We start from the raw sequence: 15,548 nt of genomic DNA on the forward strand, positions 1-15,548 counted from the left end.
CACCAATATCACACTTCTTTGAATGATATATTATATATGCATTAATTTGTGGTGAAAGAATGGAAACTATGAAGAGTGAGTGTTACGGTGTTATATCTGGAGACACCCTAACAACTATAACGGTCATCATATCAGCGTTACGGCGATTAACCGATATGTCATAACGTTGACCGCTGACCGATATTATATGGTGCGACTATTTCGTCTCCGTCAGATATCTGCCCACAGAACCCTTCACATTATAACGCAAATATTTAACACATATACAATCTCTCTGTGCATCGGTTGGTTCCTCTTCTTGAAACCCTAACGTCTCGGATCGGATAACCAAGATCCCTCACAATGGCGAGGCGAACCCCGCCGCTTCTCCGCCACCTCCTCCGTGGTGCCACTGACGGCGGAGCATCGCGGCCGCCGCTAGCCCATGCCGAGCCCCGGCGGTCCGTCACCTACATGCCCCGCCCCGGCGACGGCGCTCCGAGGCGCGTGACCTTGATCCCCGGCGACGGGATCGGGCCTCTCGTTACCGGCGCCGTGCAGCAGGTGATGGAGGCGATGCACGCGCCGATCTTGTTCGAGACGTACGAGGTCCACGGCGACATGACCGCGGTGCCGGCGGAGGTGATCGAGTCGATCCGGAGGAACAAGGTCTGTCTCAAGGGTGGCCTCAGGACGCCGTTGGGCGGAGGGGTTAGCTCCCTCAACATGCAGCTGAGGAAGGAGCTCGATCTCTACGCGTCGCTCGTCCATTGCTTCAACCTCCAGGGGTTGCCGACCAGGCATGAGAAAGTGGATATTGTGGTTATCAGGGAGAATACCGAGGGGGAGTACTCCGGTCTGGAGCACGAGGTCGTTCCTGGTGTCGTAGAGAGTCTCAAGGTACGTGGCTTTCCATCCTGCCAAGCTTTGGGTTTTAACTTTAATTGCGTTAGGTCTTTTGCGAATTTTTTAGATCTTCTGCCAACGATTAGAAATTCAAGATACATCTGGGCTTGGAAAAGGTAAAATACCAAAGTCTTACAAGTATAATGTTCGGGGCTCATCTGATTTCATGATCAGAGTCCCCTACTTCGAATCCTTTTTCATGGTCTGTCTAATTCAAGTACAAGAAACAGAATTGGAATAGACAAAATTCAAGATTCGCCACTGGTATGAAGTTATATTCATGTTTGTTTGCCTAAGAATCTCTTATTGTTGTGAAGTGTTTGGTCACAATTGATAAGAGAATGTGATTACCTGAAGAAATAAGGAAAATGACATTGATCTTCATAAAAGTAATTATTAGGTAATGACAAAGTGGAGGTGGTGGTCCTGGGGATGATGGCACGTAGGTGGCCAAGTGGAAGGAGCCAGAGTTGATGGAAAAGTTTACAATATGGTGGAGGTGAAGGATGAGGAGGTGAAGACTAGAGTTTGTCGGATTGTGGTGAGGCGATTGAGCAAAATGTGTGAACATAAAGTTGTTTTCTTTCATGCTCTTTATGCATGCTATAATTTTGTTTAATGAGTTGACATGGATGACCATAAACATTTTCAGCATACTCTTATGGCTGATTTTCTATCTGATATATGACAATCAACCTAGCACACTCATGGCTGATTCCCAAAATAGTATATGGTGCTGATTTTAGTGATAAGATACTGATTTTATTTTCTGTAGTCATACTTTAAGTGACCTAGATATGGAATTAGTTGCTTGATGTTTAAATCAGTTTTAAATAATTTTTGGATGGGCTGTAAGTATGGAACATCATATGGTCAAGTGATAAATATATGATCAAGTCCTTGTTCTCAGCATGTGTCACGTGAGAAAGTAAAAAATATATGAACACCAGCCTTTACTTGTGCTGTCTCCCTCTTTGTTATCTTCTTTTCTACAATTATTTGTAAAATATTAATATATTATGATTTCCTTGTTAACCATCTCTGCTATATATATTCCATCAACTTGCTACTTTCTGTAACCAATAAACAGAATTTTTTTGCTTTGAAATTTTGTTCCAACAACAAGTTTATAGGCAGACCCTAAACTCCCTATTGCACCTGGGACTGCATTAGTCTGCTATCAGATCTGTTGATCCCACAATGTTGTACTGCATCAACAATTGATTCAAAAAATTAAAAGATGGATCATTATGATAATAGTTGGACCAGAAAAGTGATAAAATTGTAGAGATTCTGGGAGAGCTTTTTGCAATTTGCATGGTATTAGAGACATGAAGATTGAAAGGCTGTTTTACAGTGACCAGATCAAGTCAATATCAGATCTGCTACGCTGAGAGATCATGCCATGTGAATAATCCAGGAGTAGATTGAAGAAAGTGTAGTAACTTGTTGATCAACTAAACATCAAAAAGCCAAAAAAGAGGCAGCAACAAATGCAACATATTTGTTGATCCTTACACTGATAATAAGTGCAAAAAGAAGATTAAACTAATATTGATAGCAATTGACGTCAAAGTGAAAGAAGAGCCCAAAACTTGACAAATTGTGTCCAGAAAATGACTTTTATTTGTTTCATGAGATAAAGACGCAATGGACCTTGTTAGAATCTTAAACATGGAGAGTTTTGAGTGCATAATTGTTGCAGGCAGCAAGTTGATGCAATTTAAAATTAATTAGGTTTAGGTTGGACCAAAGTTCTTGTTTGATTTTATCAAGTCCAGAGCCCTTTTTCTCCCTTTTTTTTGGATAGTTTTGAGAATTTTTAATTTTTTTCTTTACAGCCAAAATGGATCTATCCATGCGTTTTTAACTTATTTTGAGTTTCTGTAGGAACCTGATTCACAAAGGAGTACTCAGTTGATAATCTCTCTTGGATCTGTTACAAAGAGCCTAAACATGTCTGCAAATCTTTGTAACAGCTATATTTTCAGATATAATAATTAAAAATCCATTTGATAGATTCCAATCTTATTATGGAAACACAGTAAATAGAGCTGTTGGACTTTTATTGTTGGTAACACCTTCATATTCATTTAATCAATTCCAATCTTACTTGTTTATGAAGATTTTATTATGCCTTAAATCAGCTTAATTTGTCCCAACATAATGTTTATGTGATGATCCCTCTGTATGTTTGCTAACATGACAAAACCCAGACTTCCACCATAAGATAGATTGCTGAACAAAGATTTGATGCTGTTGTTTGTCAGGTTAGTTGACTCTTTCTGCAGGATCTTTAGGCTGTATGTACAAAGGAAAACTTCTTTGCTCTCACGTTCCATGAAAAATGCTGGCAATAATTTGCATATATGGAATAAAAATCTTGTACCATTAATGTAGAGATGGTGCCTTGGTGATAGACCGGTCAAAGCTGTATCCTGTATGGTTGCACCTGTTGACCAAACTGGGCAGTCCATCTCATGCTGGTGAGCACTCTGAGGATAGCCGTAAGATTCATGAAAGACTGTCTTCTGTTTTGCTAGCTTCATTCCTTTCATTTTATGTTCTGTAGTTATGCTTTATTATTTGATTGCTTTGTTTGCTCTAGTTTTTTTTTATGGTGTCTTTGCTTTGTACTACATCTGAAGTTATGGTTCCTACATACGCTAGTTTTGAACTCTTGGCTTTATTTATGGAGTCAGATCATTCTTCTATTTATCTGATATGGTCAGATGCCTTTTGTTGTTTAACTCTAAGAGAGCCACATAGCAATGTTATTCTTCAATTAGAGATTTTTGTATACTGTTATTCTTGATTGAATACATCTTCTGCTATTTATTTGTGCAACTCTTTCTTGCTCTCTTCCTTATTCCTTATCCTCTCAACATCTTTGCTAGGTGATCACGAAGTTCTGCTCTGAGCGAATTGCTAAGTATGCTTTTGAGTATGCTTACCTTAACAACAGAAAGAAAGTCACAGCAGTGCACAAGGCCAACATTATGAAGCTTGCAGACGGTCTGTTCTTGGAATCATGTCGTGAGGTTGCAACAAAATATCCAGGGATAAAGTATAATGAGATCATTGTTGATAACTGCTGTATGCAACTTGTTTCAAAGCCTGAGCAGTTTGATGTTATGGTGTGCCACTTCATTTTTTATTTACTTTTCAAGTGCAGCATTCTTTTTCTTTATGTTTTTAACTCTTTACAATTCTAATTACGTTGCTTATTCCAGTTTTGTGGTGTTTTCAAGTTCCATGCTCCAGTAGTAATTGGAATTTAAGCATGATTATTTTTAGTTCTATTCTTTAGTCGAAATTTTATGTTGAGAGAGCCTTTAAGTTAACTGTAGTTTTGGTAAGTGTTGGTACAATAATTACACAATTAGATTCTGCTGATTTGGTATCCATCTTTTAGATTCAGGACTGTGTTATTTATTACCACCAGTATCATGTTGTTGTGGTATGACTTAAAAAGTGCATAGCCTATAACCAGCGATACAACATCAAACATTGAAACTACAGGGATATGATGCAAGTATTATTAGAATACTAGGACACAACATGGCATGGACACATCCATTGGCTGATGTAAATTCTTCCGACATATTGCTATAAGTTGATCAGTGATTTAAAAAGGCGCTCAGGCGCTCGGGCGAGGCGAGGCAAGGCCCGAGCGCCTCGCTTCACTTACAGGCGGCGCGCTTCAAAGAGGCGCCGTCTGGGCGCTCGCCCGAGCCCAGGCGCTGGGCGCTTCGGGCGAGCGCCCGGGTTAAACCAGGCGATCGAACCAGGATTTTAGGTCTGGTTTGGTCTCCGGTGGTTAGTTGGTTCGATTGAACCAACTAAAATTGATATCAGTTGTCGCTGCCCAACCCTAACCCTGCTCGTTGTCGCTGTCACTCCCGCTCCCGCTGCTCGCCGCTGTCGCGGCTTGCAACCGTTGTCGTTGTTCACAATCGCTGCCGCTATTGCCGCTCGCCACTCCCGCTGCTCGCCGCTCTTGCTCCCGCTGCCCACTGCTCGCCGTTACCGCTATCGCTACTAGCCGCTGTCGCTGTTGCTGCCGCTTGTCGCTCCTGCTCCCGCTGCCTCCTTACACTCCCACTGCCGCTGCCTCCTTACACTCCCGCTCTCGCTACCGCTGCCTCCTTACACTCTTGTTGCTGCTGCCTCCTTACACTCCCGCTCTCGCTGTCACTGCCTCCTTCCACTCCCACTGCCGCTGCCTCTTTACACTCCCGTTGCTGCTTCCTCTTTTCTCAGTCAGCACCCCCTTACACTCTTCCTTCTTCTCCTTCTGTATACTGTTAACTGTATACAGTATACTGTTAACAGTATACTGTATATTGTTAATATTGTTAGGTTTATTTGAAATTATTAATTTTTAATATTGTTAATAAATTAATAATATATTATTCTTAATTTAATATTATATTTTTATTTAAAATTTTAAATAATTATATTTTTTAATTATATTATATATTTTTATATTTTAGCGCCTCTCTTCGCTCGGGCGAGCGCTTGGGCAAGCGCTTAGCGCCTCGGGCGTTTTAGGACCTTAGCGTATTTTGACACCTAGCGTTTTTTAAATCACTGAAGTTGATGAATGGATTATTTTGTGCAATTTCGACAACTTATGATCATAATAATATATGATCTATAAAAGGAAGCTATGGCTCATTCCAAAAGAATTACCAACAAAAATAGAAACAAAACGATAAGGAGCTTATTCATTTTCGTCACAAGACTGATTGATTTAAAAAGTTGAAAGTACATTTTCCATATGAAAGCCTTCCATTGATCATCTACCAATTCTTGTATATGTATCATACGTTAGCCAATCCTGTAGTAAGTGTATGCTACTTTTACAGTGCTTCATGTAATCCATTAGCATATCAGTCATTTCATGCTAAAATGTGAATGCTTTAATTATCGGTTGAGGTGTGGGATCATCTAATTTAAGAGTATCATATAATTAATTTACTGAATGTGAAAAACTTGTATATCATGATTAAGATTTAAAATGAGTTGTACTTTTTCAAACACATTTAAGGTTACCCTTATATGAAATATCAGCACCATATTGAACTGGATTATCCATTTGCAGGTCACACCAAATCTTTATGGCAATCTGGTAGCAAACACAGCTGCAGGCATTGCTGGAGGCACTGGTGTCATGCCTGGAGGTTTGTTGACAATCCTTTACTGTCTAATGTGAAATTTGATTTTGCCCCCTTAATTCTCTGTTATGCAAAGTATTTTGAAAAAATTAGGAACAAATTTCCATTACAAAACGCTTACCCATGGAATTCGGCCCATCAATTATGCAACACACTCTAACCACTGGGATGTTTCAACAGAGACCTGTCATGCAAAGTAGTTGAAGTTCCATAATGGTCTTTTGCTCTTCTTACTGATGGACAGGACCCTCGGTGACCTAAGCTATCAACCTTTGTGGTTTAATTAATTCATAGATATTGAATATTATAGGTGCCAAGAACTTGGCATCAGAACTACCACTCTTGGGGTACAAACTGCTGCAGTCTGCAATTCTTAGCTTTCATATGCTTATTCGTGTCTTTTTTGTCTTATGTAATGGTGTGTCATACTTGCTTTGCCTAATCAGGCCACTCAAAATGGTTTGATGAGTCATGGAATTGTCACAGGCACTCCATCTTTCTCATGCATTACCAGCATATAATAGTTGGTCCAGGCACCTTGTAGATTCCACCAACCATTACATTAGCATCGTCATGATGTTAGTCCAAGTAAACTTGGTTTGTGATGGTCAGTCCTGCAATCTTTCTTAACGTTATGATATCGACTTATGAGATCATCCTTCTTTCCTTTTCTGGGATTTCAGGTAATGTTGGTCAGGATCATGCAGTGTTTGAGCAAGGTGCTTCGGCAGGTAACGTAGGTAATGAGAAAATAATGGAGCAGAAGAAGGCTAATCCAGTCGCGCTACTTCTATCATCTGCTATGATGCTTCGGCATCTGCGGTTCCCGTCCTTTGCCGATCGACTAGAGACCGCCGTGAAACGTGTTATCGCTGAAGGCAAGTACAGGACTAAAGACCTGGGAGGTAGCAGCACAACTCAAGTAGTTGTCGATGCCGTCGTCGCAAAGCTGGACTAGGTGCCAGCTGGTTCTCATGGTAGTAATTTGTCATCTATTTGTTCTCATTTCCCTTATGCCCATATCATAATTCTTGAAGATTCCCACATGGAATCTGATGAACCTTAGCTTCGTGCAATAATTGCTGGATCTGTCCCACAATAAACCCATTCATTTGCATAAAGAAAATTGAGAGAGGTTAATTATTGTGTGTTCCTTATAGCAGCTCAAAGAGCCCTCTCTTTGCACGCCATTCTCAAAGGAGTATGTGGAACTGAGAACTTCCCTTCTGCTATTTGATCGAACACCCATCTGTTTGCCGCCTCCGTGTAGTGAACTCCATCCCAAACGATCCTCTTCGATGGATCCTTGCATGATTTCCCAATCACAACCTCGGTACCGTTCACCGTGATCGTCGACCCGCAGCCATTATTCGCGTTGTAGTTGTACTTGCCGCCATGGCCGCAGCAAGCAACAAGTGGCAGCTCAAACCCTGCAAGTTCCCAAGTCAGTAGCATGCACCGCCCACCCGATCGAGCTCTGCTGCGTTCTTCTTACCGTGCTTGGTCGCGTGGCTTATGAGCTCATACTTGACGGAGTAGACATCTACGAAGGTGAAGACGGCAAGCGGGAGATCCTCCCGCAGCTGGGCGACGGCCTCCTCGAGCTTCGTGTTGAAGAGCTGCGCGACCTCGTTGAAGGGCGACCCGCAGCCGAATCGATCGACCTCGGGTGCCCTAAGGAGGAGGCGGTCCAAAACGTAAGCGAGACAACCGAAAGGTCCCGTGTTGTGCACCCAGAAGAACCTTCCTCCCCCCCAGTAGATACTCTGCAACAAGAGCTCATCAATGGTGATCATAGATAGAGAGCAACATCGAAGTGTACTTCTCCTACTACCTTTACAGCTATGCTGAACTTGTCGACGATATCTGGGATGGATGCCTTGACCTCTTCCGATGTCATGTTGCTGAAGTAGCCTGCTGTGAGATCGTTTTGCCCAATGTCGAAGGTGTACAGAGCTCGAGAGAAGTATTCCTTCTTGGGCAGTTGATCCTTGAACAGTCCTTGATCGAGAAATGACTGAGACCGAGACTTGAACTGAGAGAATTGCCAGGTCTGCACGTCCAAGGAGAAAGGGCTGAAGCCAGATTGGAACAAGGTCGTGTTCTGTGGCCTTATCGTCGACCCCGCCGTCGCAAAGTTTGCTCCGTGGGAGAAGTTGGTCCCGATCGAATCGAGATACGCGTTGAGACGAGGAAGCCCCAAGCTGTTTGCTGAAATGCCAAGCAAGAAGAAACCGGTACGTACTCGTCCATTGGCAAGACTCGACAGGGCGCAAAAACGAAGGGATACGAACCGATGAAGTCGATGATGACGCGGCCATCGCAGTACCTCCCCGCCGGCTTCCGGAAGAACGTCTCTCCGTTGGGCGGCGGGGCCTGGCCGAAGGCGGCGGACAGCCCTCCGGTGTCGGAGTTAGAGTCGCCGAAGTTGAAGATGGCCGGGAAGGCGCAAGGAGCAGATGCCGCTGCGAGGTGGAGCAGCAGCGAGCTGATGAGGATTGACGCGATGGGAGGTAGCACCTGAGGAAAAGCCATGGCGCACAAACACACACGGTGCAGGTAAGGCAGAAAGAGATGAACACCATAATATAGATGGGCAAGTCGATATCCATGCATACGTAATCCATAGGATAAAACTACCCCAACATAATCTTGCGGAGCAGATAAGGGAAAATGAAACCAATCTCTTCCATTTTTTTACCTATGACAAACTTGATAGAGAGAGAAAATATAGATGGATTACTAGATAAGATCTTATCGAATCCGTAAATAGAAATGAAAATAAAAATCCAATCTTTCTCCATTTGCCATGTTTGTGATCACAAGTCTGATCTTTTTATTTATGAGAACTTGTTTGCTTGTTCAATGAAGAAGATTCGGATCATGTGTGTCGTCATTTTCTTCTTTTCTCCTTGGATATTGTGGAAAGAAGATTCGTTCATTCCTTTCCGAGATATAAATCCAACAAAAGCCATAAAGGATCAAATGGTTGATAAGTGTGATGAAAGAGCTTTCAGTCCACACTTCTTTTCATCTACTTCTATACCTTTTTTTTCTCTTTCGAGAGGAATCAATCCATGACATGATGTGATGGTCTTCTTGTTCTGATTTCTTTTCTAAGAGAAATATTTTACATGACATGATGTGATGGTCTTCTTGTTCTGATTTCTTTTCTAAGAAAATATTTTACATGACATGATGTGATGGTCTTCTTGTTCTGATTTCTTTTCTAAGAGAAATATTTTACATGACATGATGTGATGGTCTTCTTGTTCTGATTTCTTTTCTAAGAGAAATATTTTACATGACATTATGTGATGGTCTTCTTGTTCTGATTTATTTTCTAAGAGAAATATTTTACATGACATGATGTGATGGTCTTCTTGTTCTATCTAAGAGAAATGTTTTATTAGTAATGTCTGTTAAAAATAAATTGCTTCCTGCATGGCATTTTCTTGGATATGAAAGAAAAATTATAGCTGCTTACTCTATCATCTCTTAATATATGTTTGTACCATATTTCAGAACTTAGCACCACCATGTCTCTGTTCATCCTTGTGTTATTTATTGCTCAAGATGCCATCACACATCCTCTAGGCCTGGAATCATGTTGTTGCTTCAAGTGACAATGACCTTTCCACATCCATGTCAATGGAATCATGTCCATGAAATGCTCACTTGAACTCAAGGTGATGACAACAAGAAGTTTGATTGAACAATGGAGACCCGCAAGCTAGTAAAACAATAGAACAGCATTCATGGTTTGATGATCATGCCATATATATATATAGCTGAAATTAATTACCAGAAGAAATCTGCAGCTGGAATTTCATTCTAAATTCAACTACCAGTGAAAAGAAACTTGTACTGTTCCACACTCAACATGAGAATTTATGTTATTGATTAAGTCTGAAGAACTCTGACCACTGGGAAAAGATGCTTCATGATAAATTGGGCAGACTACACTTTGGAGAACTGGAATTGATCTGTGCAGTCTAGGACAAACAGGGCACATCCATGTCGCGTGACTGCCATCGATATCTGATTTACTTGGCCAAACTTATGACCACTCCACACTTCAGTGCACTTACATGTAGCATTGCCTAGGAACTCGCCACTGAGAACCTTTCCGATGTCGGAAATCTTTGCAGAAATTACTGTTGTTTGAGAATTGAGGTTGAAGAAAGAGAGGTAAATCTCTCCTGCAAAAGTAAGAGGAATGATATCAGCAAGATAAGCAGCACTCAAATTAATGGAATATATTTTGATCGCAAATTACAAGTTTAAAGGATCTAATAATTTGCAGGCTCTGAATGTAATCCATAGACTAGCATGCTAGCTAACACAAAATGGTTAACGGACTACAGAATACGATATCAGAGCAACACTTTCTAACGCAATACCAAATGCAGGAAATTTCTTCCACTTGGTCGGAAAGTGAGCATCAAGGAAAAAATCTCATTATAAAGAGGAAGTTCTTTTAGAACATATTAAAATTGCTACTACCTTTTCTTCCAGTTCCAATCCATGAGCGAATTCCTTCTGTAGAATTAACTGCATCAGAAATCTAGTTAGTTTCTATCTCCTTTAGAACATATTGTAACATAGATGTAAACATCCCTATAAGTACCTGCTTCAGAAACCATTGTTGCACACAAAGCAGAGTAGCTGTTTACAAGAGTTCCACTATCATTTAACCTCCACATCTGCAGATTGTGGTATAACTTAGTTAAGAAAAAGGAAGTAAAAGAATTCACTGGACATTAAACCTTCAAAGTGAAATTTAAAGGAATTGGCTCATGGTGAATAATTTTTCTGATAAATATTTGTAACAAGAAAAAAAAGTGGAGAGCAGAAATGTTTCTGTTAGACATAAAGTAAATCCATAGATATTAATATATGGGAGGCAATTTAGCGTAGATGAAATACCAAAGCTGGTAGTATAGACCTTGAAAGGAGGAAGGTTGGAATGCTACCAGATGTATGTCTATTCTCTAATTCACCCAACCCGATCCCCCGGCCCAATCCATTTTTGGAATGTCCAGTACCAAAGTCACCAATGAGTTGGTCATATTTTCAAATTATGGAAAAGTCTTTTTCTCTACCCTTTTCCATTATTATTGTTTAGTGTTATATTCATCAGTCTTTGCGCAAAGTATATTAACCTTTGTTTGGTTTTATTCACCATTAACATTGTCTTAGCATGCATGATATTTGTATTTTATCCCATTTATAGAGCCTATGATTGCACATAATGGCGGTACCAGAGGTCAAATATAAAATTAAGGCTATTCCTACAGCTTAAGATTTTAGCATAAATTTGTGAATCAACCAACCATCTTTTTATCAGTATTAAGATATTTAAAATTTTAAACCATGAATCACTAGCAAAATAAAAGAAGAAAAAAACTATTTTTATATCATCCATTATCATATTGTTGGAGAGTATATAGCAAAAGAAAAACACAGGGCCTTATATAAAACAGATTCATTAAATAATTATATCATGTTTTTCATTTTGTTTTCAATTTCTTCATCTAGGCATAGAACAAATGATTTCAACACAAGTTATTCCTCCATGTCTATAATTGTTTTCTGATGCTTATAGTGTTAAATAACCATACATCAAACAATGAAAGGAAACACTATACTATTTTCTGTCTATTAAAAATAATAATGGCCAAGATTCATCAATTCAAAATGCAGTTGGCAATAAACCTGTGAATCATGCCACTTGCAACCAGATAAAGTGATTCTTCTTTTTCTCTGTTGCAATGTGTTCTTTACAGATGCCTCCAGGCAGGCACTTTGGTTTTGCATTGCCAGTAGCTGAAACATTCCTACATATTCCTGTTTATATTTAATCCCTTGATCCCTGTGGAAAAACAAATATTACATTTGAAACAACTTATATCGTATAGTTTTTAACTATTTCTAAGTATAGAAAAACTTACGGTATCAGATGAGGCATTCTTTTGTACAGGCAGTAAGATGGGTTCTGATTTTTACTGTCACCTTTCCGACATATCTGTATACTATCCATCTCAAACCACCCTTTTGCTCTTTCATTCTTACAGCTAGTAAGACCTAATACCTTGTTATCAGGTCCATCGACAAGTTCTTGACTCATTGATCTCTTGTTAAGAGCATGATTTCTACTTTTGAGAGCTTCCGTGGCAAAGACAAAGGGAAACTGGATTCAATTGATATCAGGATGTGAATCAGTAACTTAACAGGGATAGAGGATGATCAGGATCTCTCCTTGTGAAAAACAGTAGAAGCCTACAAGTTATATTAGGTAAAGTACCTCCTTATTGTTTGTGCTGAAAGAGTTTATCTCAAGAAGAGTAGGATTAGTGATGAGACTTAATGTAATCTCATCAATGTTTCTTAAATCTCCTCCAAACATTAGAGGGGATTTGGCCATAGACCAAAGAGTGACCTGCATGACAAAATTTCTGTAGTTTCAGTATACCCTTGATAATCTGAACAGCAAAAAGCAGCAAAGAACAGCTTGTGGTTTATGTTCCTGGGTTCTTCGTTCATCAACAGTAAGATTTGATTTCCTGTGAGGACCTTGGCGTACACCTGTTTTCCACAAATCCATTTCCTTTAGCTGTATAATATACTATGAATTATAGAAAAATGACAAAAAGAAATCTGAAAATATCATATCAGATATACTAAATCACACATTTAATCCTAGGTGAGGTTTAACACTAGAAACATAATTGCTAAAGAATGAGCATATCTTCTACTTCACAGTTTGAAGGAACTAATACAAAATTTTCATACAACATTTAATTTTTTTCCCCATCTAACATAAATCCCAATTATTGTGTCAACTTAAGCATGCTCAGGTTCGTAAATGATGCACCACATTTGCTAAATATTCTTGTGCTAGAAAATTCTTTAAAGTTATCCAAACTGTCATAATCCTAAACATTAAGATTTTCTTCAATATCCCATGTTATATTTAGTTGCACAAAGATAGAACTTGTAATAAATTAAGGATGTCATATCCACAGATCCAAGCGTTGAACTATTAGAGAAGTTTATATACCTAACAAGTTTTGTGTAAATGCATGCATTTTAATATGCACATCCCAGATACCATGATGCATGCCACAAAAGCGAGCATGATATCATGTGCATATTATGCACATGGATTACAGCCTAATGATGATCAAGGTTATATGCAAGTAAAATTCAGAGAGCGGTTTTCTGCTGTAAAGCTAATTAATATCTTTTGCAAACATTAGTATTAATGTTCGTGACTGTTCATACTATTCCAGTGTTGTTCCTGTGTGCAGTATAGACAACTGCTTGAATCCTCGACAGAAACTATATGACAACATATCAGGTTTCAGCAGAATGGATCTTTTAAAGCTGAGAAGATGGCATTACCGGGATTGGTAAGCCACCCAAGCGGTAGCATATCCAAGTCAGGCCAGGACCTTCCATGTAATCCCTTGGCACCAATCAAATTGGCAGAAGAAAAATCCCTGGATGGTATCGACAAAGTTATTTTGCCAATAGTAGTTGAGAGAAACTCAGTGCAATCAGTAAGAGCACCAACCAGGGAGAATGCTACCTCGATATATCGAAATGAGATGCAACATCTGTCCATTTATCCCAATCATCTGCTGTTATTCTGTACATATCCACATAAGCACTGATGCTGCCAGCCATCGAGGGAGTCACATTCGTACCAGGAGAGATTGAGAACAGCACTGGTTGGTCGAGCTCTCGTAGAAGCTGCAGAAAGAACAGTTTAGCCAAGGTCAGAACAAGAATCCTTTACCTTCCAGTAGCAGATCATCACATTACAATTCCACTCTACAATACAGATTTTATGATACCTCGGACACTGTGATAATCTCTTTTGAGTCTAAATCATCTCCAAAAACACAGTCGAGTTTCACTGCAGTCACAATGCAGCATTATTTCTGAATGGAAAAGAGAATAAAATGTTCAGACCATATTATATATAATTCTGTGTTCCTCTCAGTATGATAAATCAAATTAGGATTCTATTTGGTGCATATCTCATAATGTAAACATGAGTAGCAAAGGAAAAAAACAGGGAAATAGTAGATAAATTACCAAAATCGACACCCCATTCGGCATACTGTTGATACAAAGATCTCAAGAAAGCTCTTCCGGCTCCAATATCGGTATCAACACTCATAAACCCATGTTGCATCCAAGCACAAGCCCTCTGTGTCATTCCTATATCTTTCGCGGTCCATGTTCGATTACCCTCACGATACATAGAGTTCTACCAAAAAAAATGATCTGCTACATCAATTAGCAACTGTTAACAAGAATGATTCTAGGGTTTCAGTATTCTCATAGCTACACTGCTACTAAGATAAGTTGTCGCAAATCTATGATCCAGTTCTTCAATTCAGTTAATCGTGGTCTCTGCACTTCCAATTTTATAGAATACAAGAGAGATTAATCTAGCATGAACAATGCGCAATCAGAGAGGAAGAAGAATACCGATCGAACATCCAAGACGGGTGTGATTGCATCAACTGCCTGCTTACTTATTCCTCTCATCACATGAATCCCAAACATCAACCCCATTTCATGAACCTTTCGGGCGACCTCTGTGAAACCCTGCCCACCTTTCGATGACGGCCACCGACCAGGGTCGGGGAACGGCCGGCCCCATGGATCGATGCAGTCGTAGCCATAGGAATCTTCCGAGGCTCCATCCACGTTCTTCCGATACCACAGGAAGTCCACCACAACATACTACGCCATTGCAAAGGCAAAGAAAGAAGAAAGATAACTACTTGCTTTCTCACAATTCATCCTGCAGTTGAATGCCACAAATCCGACCTCGTATCCGTATCGATGCAGATTCTTAGCCAGAATAGCAGCGTTATCTAGGAACGCTTGTTCGTCGACGACCCACGAAAAGGAGTCATAGGAATTCCACCCTCTCGGTGGCGAGCTCGTGAGCTCCGATGATGACCCGCGAACTCCATACGATTCTCTGGAAGATTTGATGTTACATGGAAGTATGAAGATTTCGAGTTATCCTACGGAGTCGAATGCAAAGAGGAAAACGAGAAGAACCTGCAGAAGAAGAGGATACAGAGGAGCAGAAGCAAAGCAGATGCCCCCATTGATGATAAAGCAATTGCAATTGTAAGTAGCCCTCTACTAAATATGGGAAATTGCTTGAATACAGGTGATTGAGATTTATTTATTCTATAATCAATGTATATATATTTGAGATTTATTTATTCTATAATCAATGTAGATTTATATATGTTATTCTATAACTTCGATTTACTAGTATATAAAATAATCTTTATATTTGTAAGGACGTAGTATATGTGGCTTTCGTCAAGTTTAAATTAATAACATATATAATCTAGGATTAAGATCTATTTTAACCCCTATGATTTGGATCTCTTAAACCTTTATAATTTACTCATATTTAAAATAATTTTTATATTTTAAAAA

General features: G+C 39.7%; 3 protein-coding genes and 1 long non-coding RNA gene across 4 annotated transcripts; 2 read left to right on the forward strand and 2 right to left on the reverse strand.

The window, feature by feature from the left end:
• Positions 1–245: 245 nt before the first annotated feature.
• LOC103989292 (isocitrate dehydrogenase [NAD] regulatory subunit 1, mitochondrial) lies at positions 246–7,218 on the forward strand. The gene is made up of 4 exons (XM_009408096.3): positions 246–879; positions 3,783–4,022; positions 5,993–6,071; positions 6,749–7,218. Exons 1-4 carry the CDS (start codon positions 343–345, stop codon positions 7,021–7,023), a joined length of 1,131 nt encoding a protein of 376 aa, XP_009406371.2. The 5' UTR covers positions 246–342; the 3' UTR covers positions 7,024–7,218.
• LOC135615531 (GDSL esterase/lipase At3g26430-like) lies at positions 7,155–8,616 on the reverse strand. Its single transcript, XM_065114168.1, has 4 exons — positions 8,360–8,616; positions 7,900–8,276; positions 7,561–7,831; positions 7,155–7,495 (listed from the first exon to the last, which is right to left on the reverse strand). The coding sequence occupies exons 1-4, from the start codon at positions 8,598–8,600 to the stop codon at positions 7,230–7,232; spliced, it is 1,155 nt and encodes a 384-aa protein (XP_064970240.1). The 5' UTR covers positions 8,601–8,616; the 3' UTR covers positions 7,155–7,229.
• LOC135615532 (uncharacterized) lies at positions 8,511–14,059 on the forward strand. Its single transcript, XR_010488048.1, has 2 exons — positions 8,511–8,624; positions 13,429–14,059. It is a non-coding gene; the product is annotated as an uncharacterized LOC135615532 (long non-coding RNA).
• Positions 9,825–15,254, reverse strand: LOC103989293 (uncharacterized). Its single transcript, XM_065114167.1, has 14 exons — positions 15,156–15,254; positions 14,916–15,072; positions 14,571–14,828; positions 14,172–14,346; positions 13,928–13,989; positions 13,660–13,823; positions 13,473–13,570; positions 12,594–12,653; positions 12,373–12,506; positions 12,020–12,258; positions 11,784–11,940; positions 10,696–10,771; positions 10,572–10,619; positions 9,825–10,267 (listed from the first exon to the last, which is right to left on the reverse strand). Exons 1-14 carry the CDS (start codon positions 15,203–15,205, stop codon positions 10,026–10,028), a joined length of 1,920 nt encoding a protein of 639 aa, XP_064970239.1. The 5' UTR covers positions 15,206–15,254; the 3' UTR covers positions 9,825–10,025.
• Positions 15,255–15,548: the final 294 nt, after the last annotated feature.

The sequence above is a fragment of the Musa acuminata genome, chromosome BXJ2-6 (genome assembly GCF_036884655.1).
Source record: "Musa acuminata AAA Group cultivar baxijiao chromosome BXJ2-6, Cavendish_Baxijiao_AAA, whole genome shotgun sequence".
Taxonomy (NCBI): domain Eukaryota; kingdom Viridiplantae; phylum Streptophyta; class Magnoliopsida; order Zingiberales; family Musaceae; genus Musa; species Musa acuminata.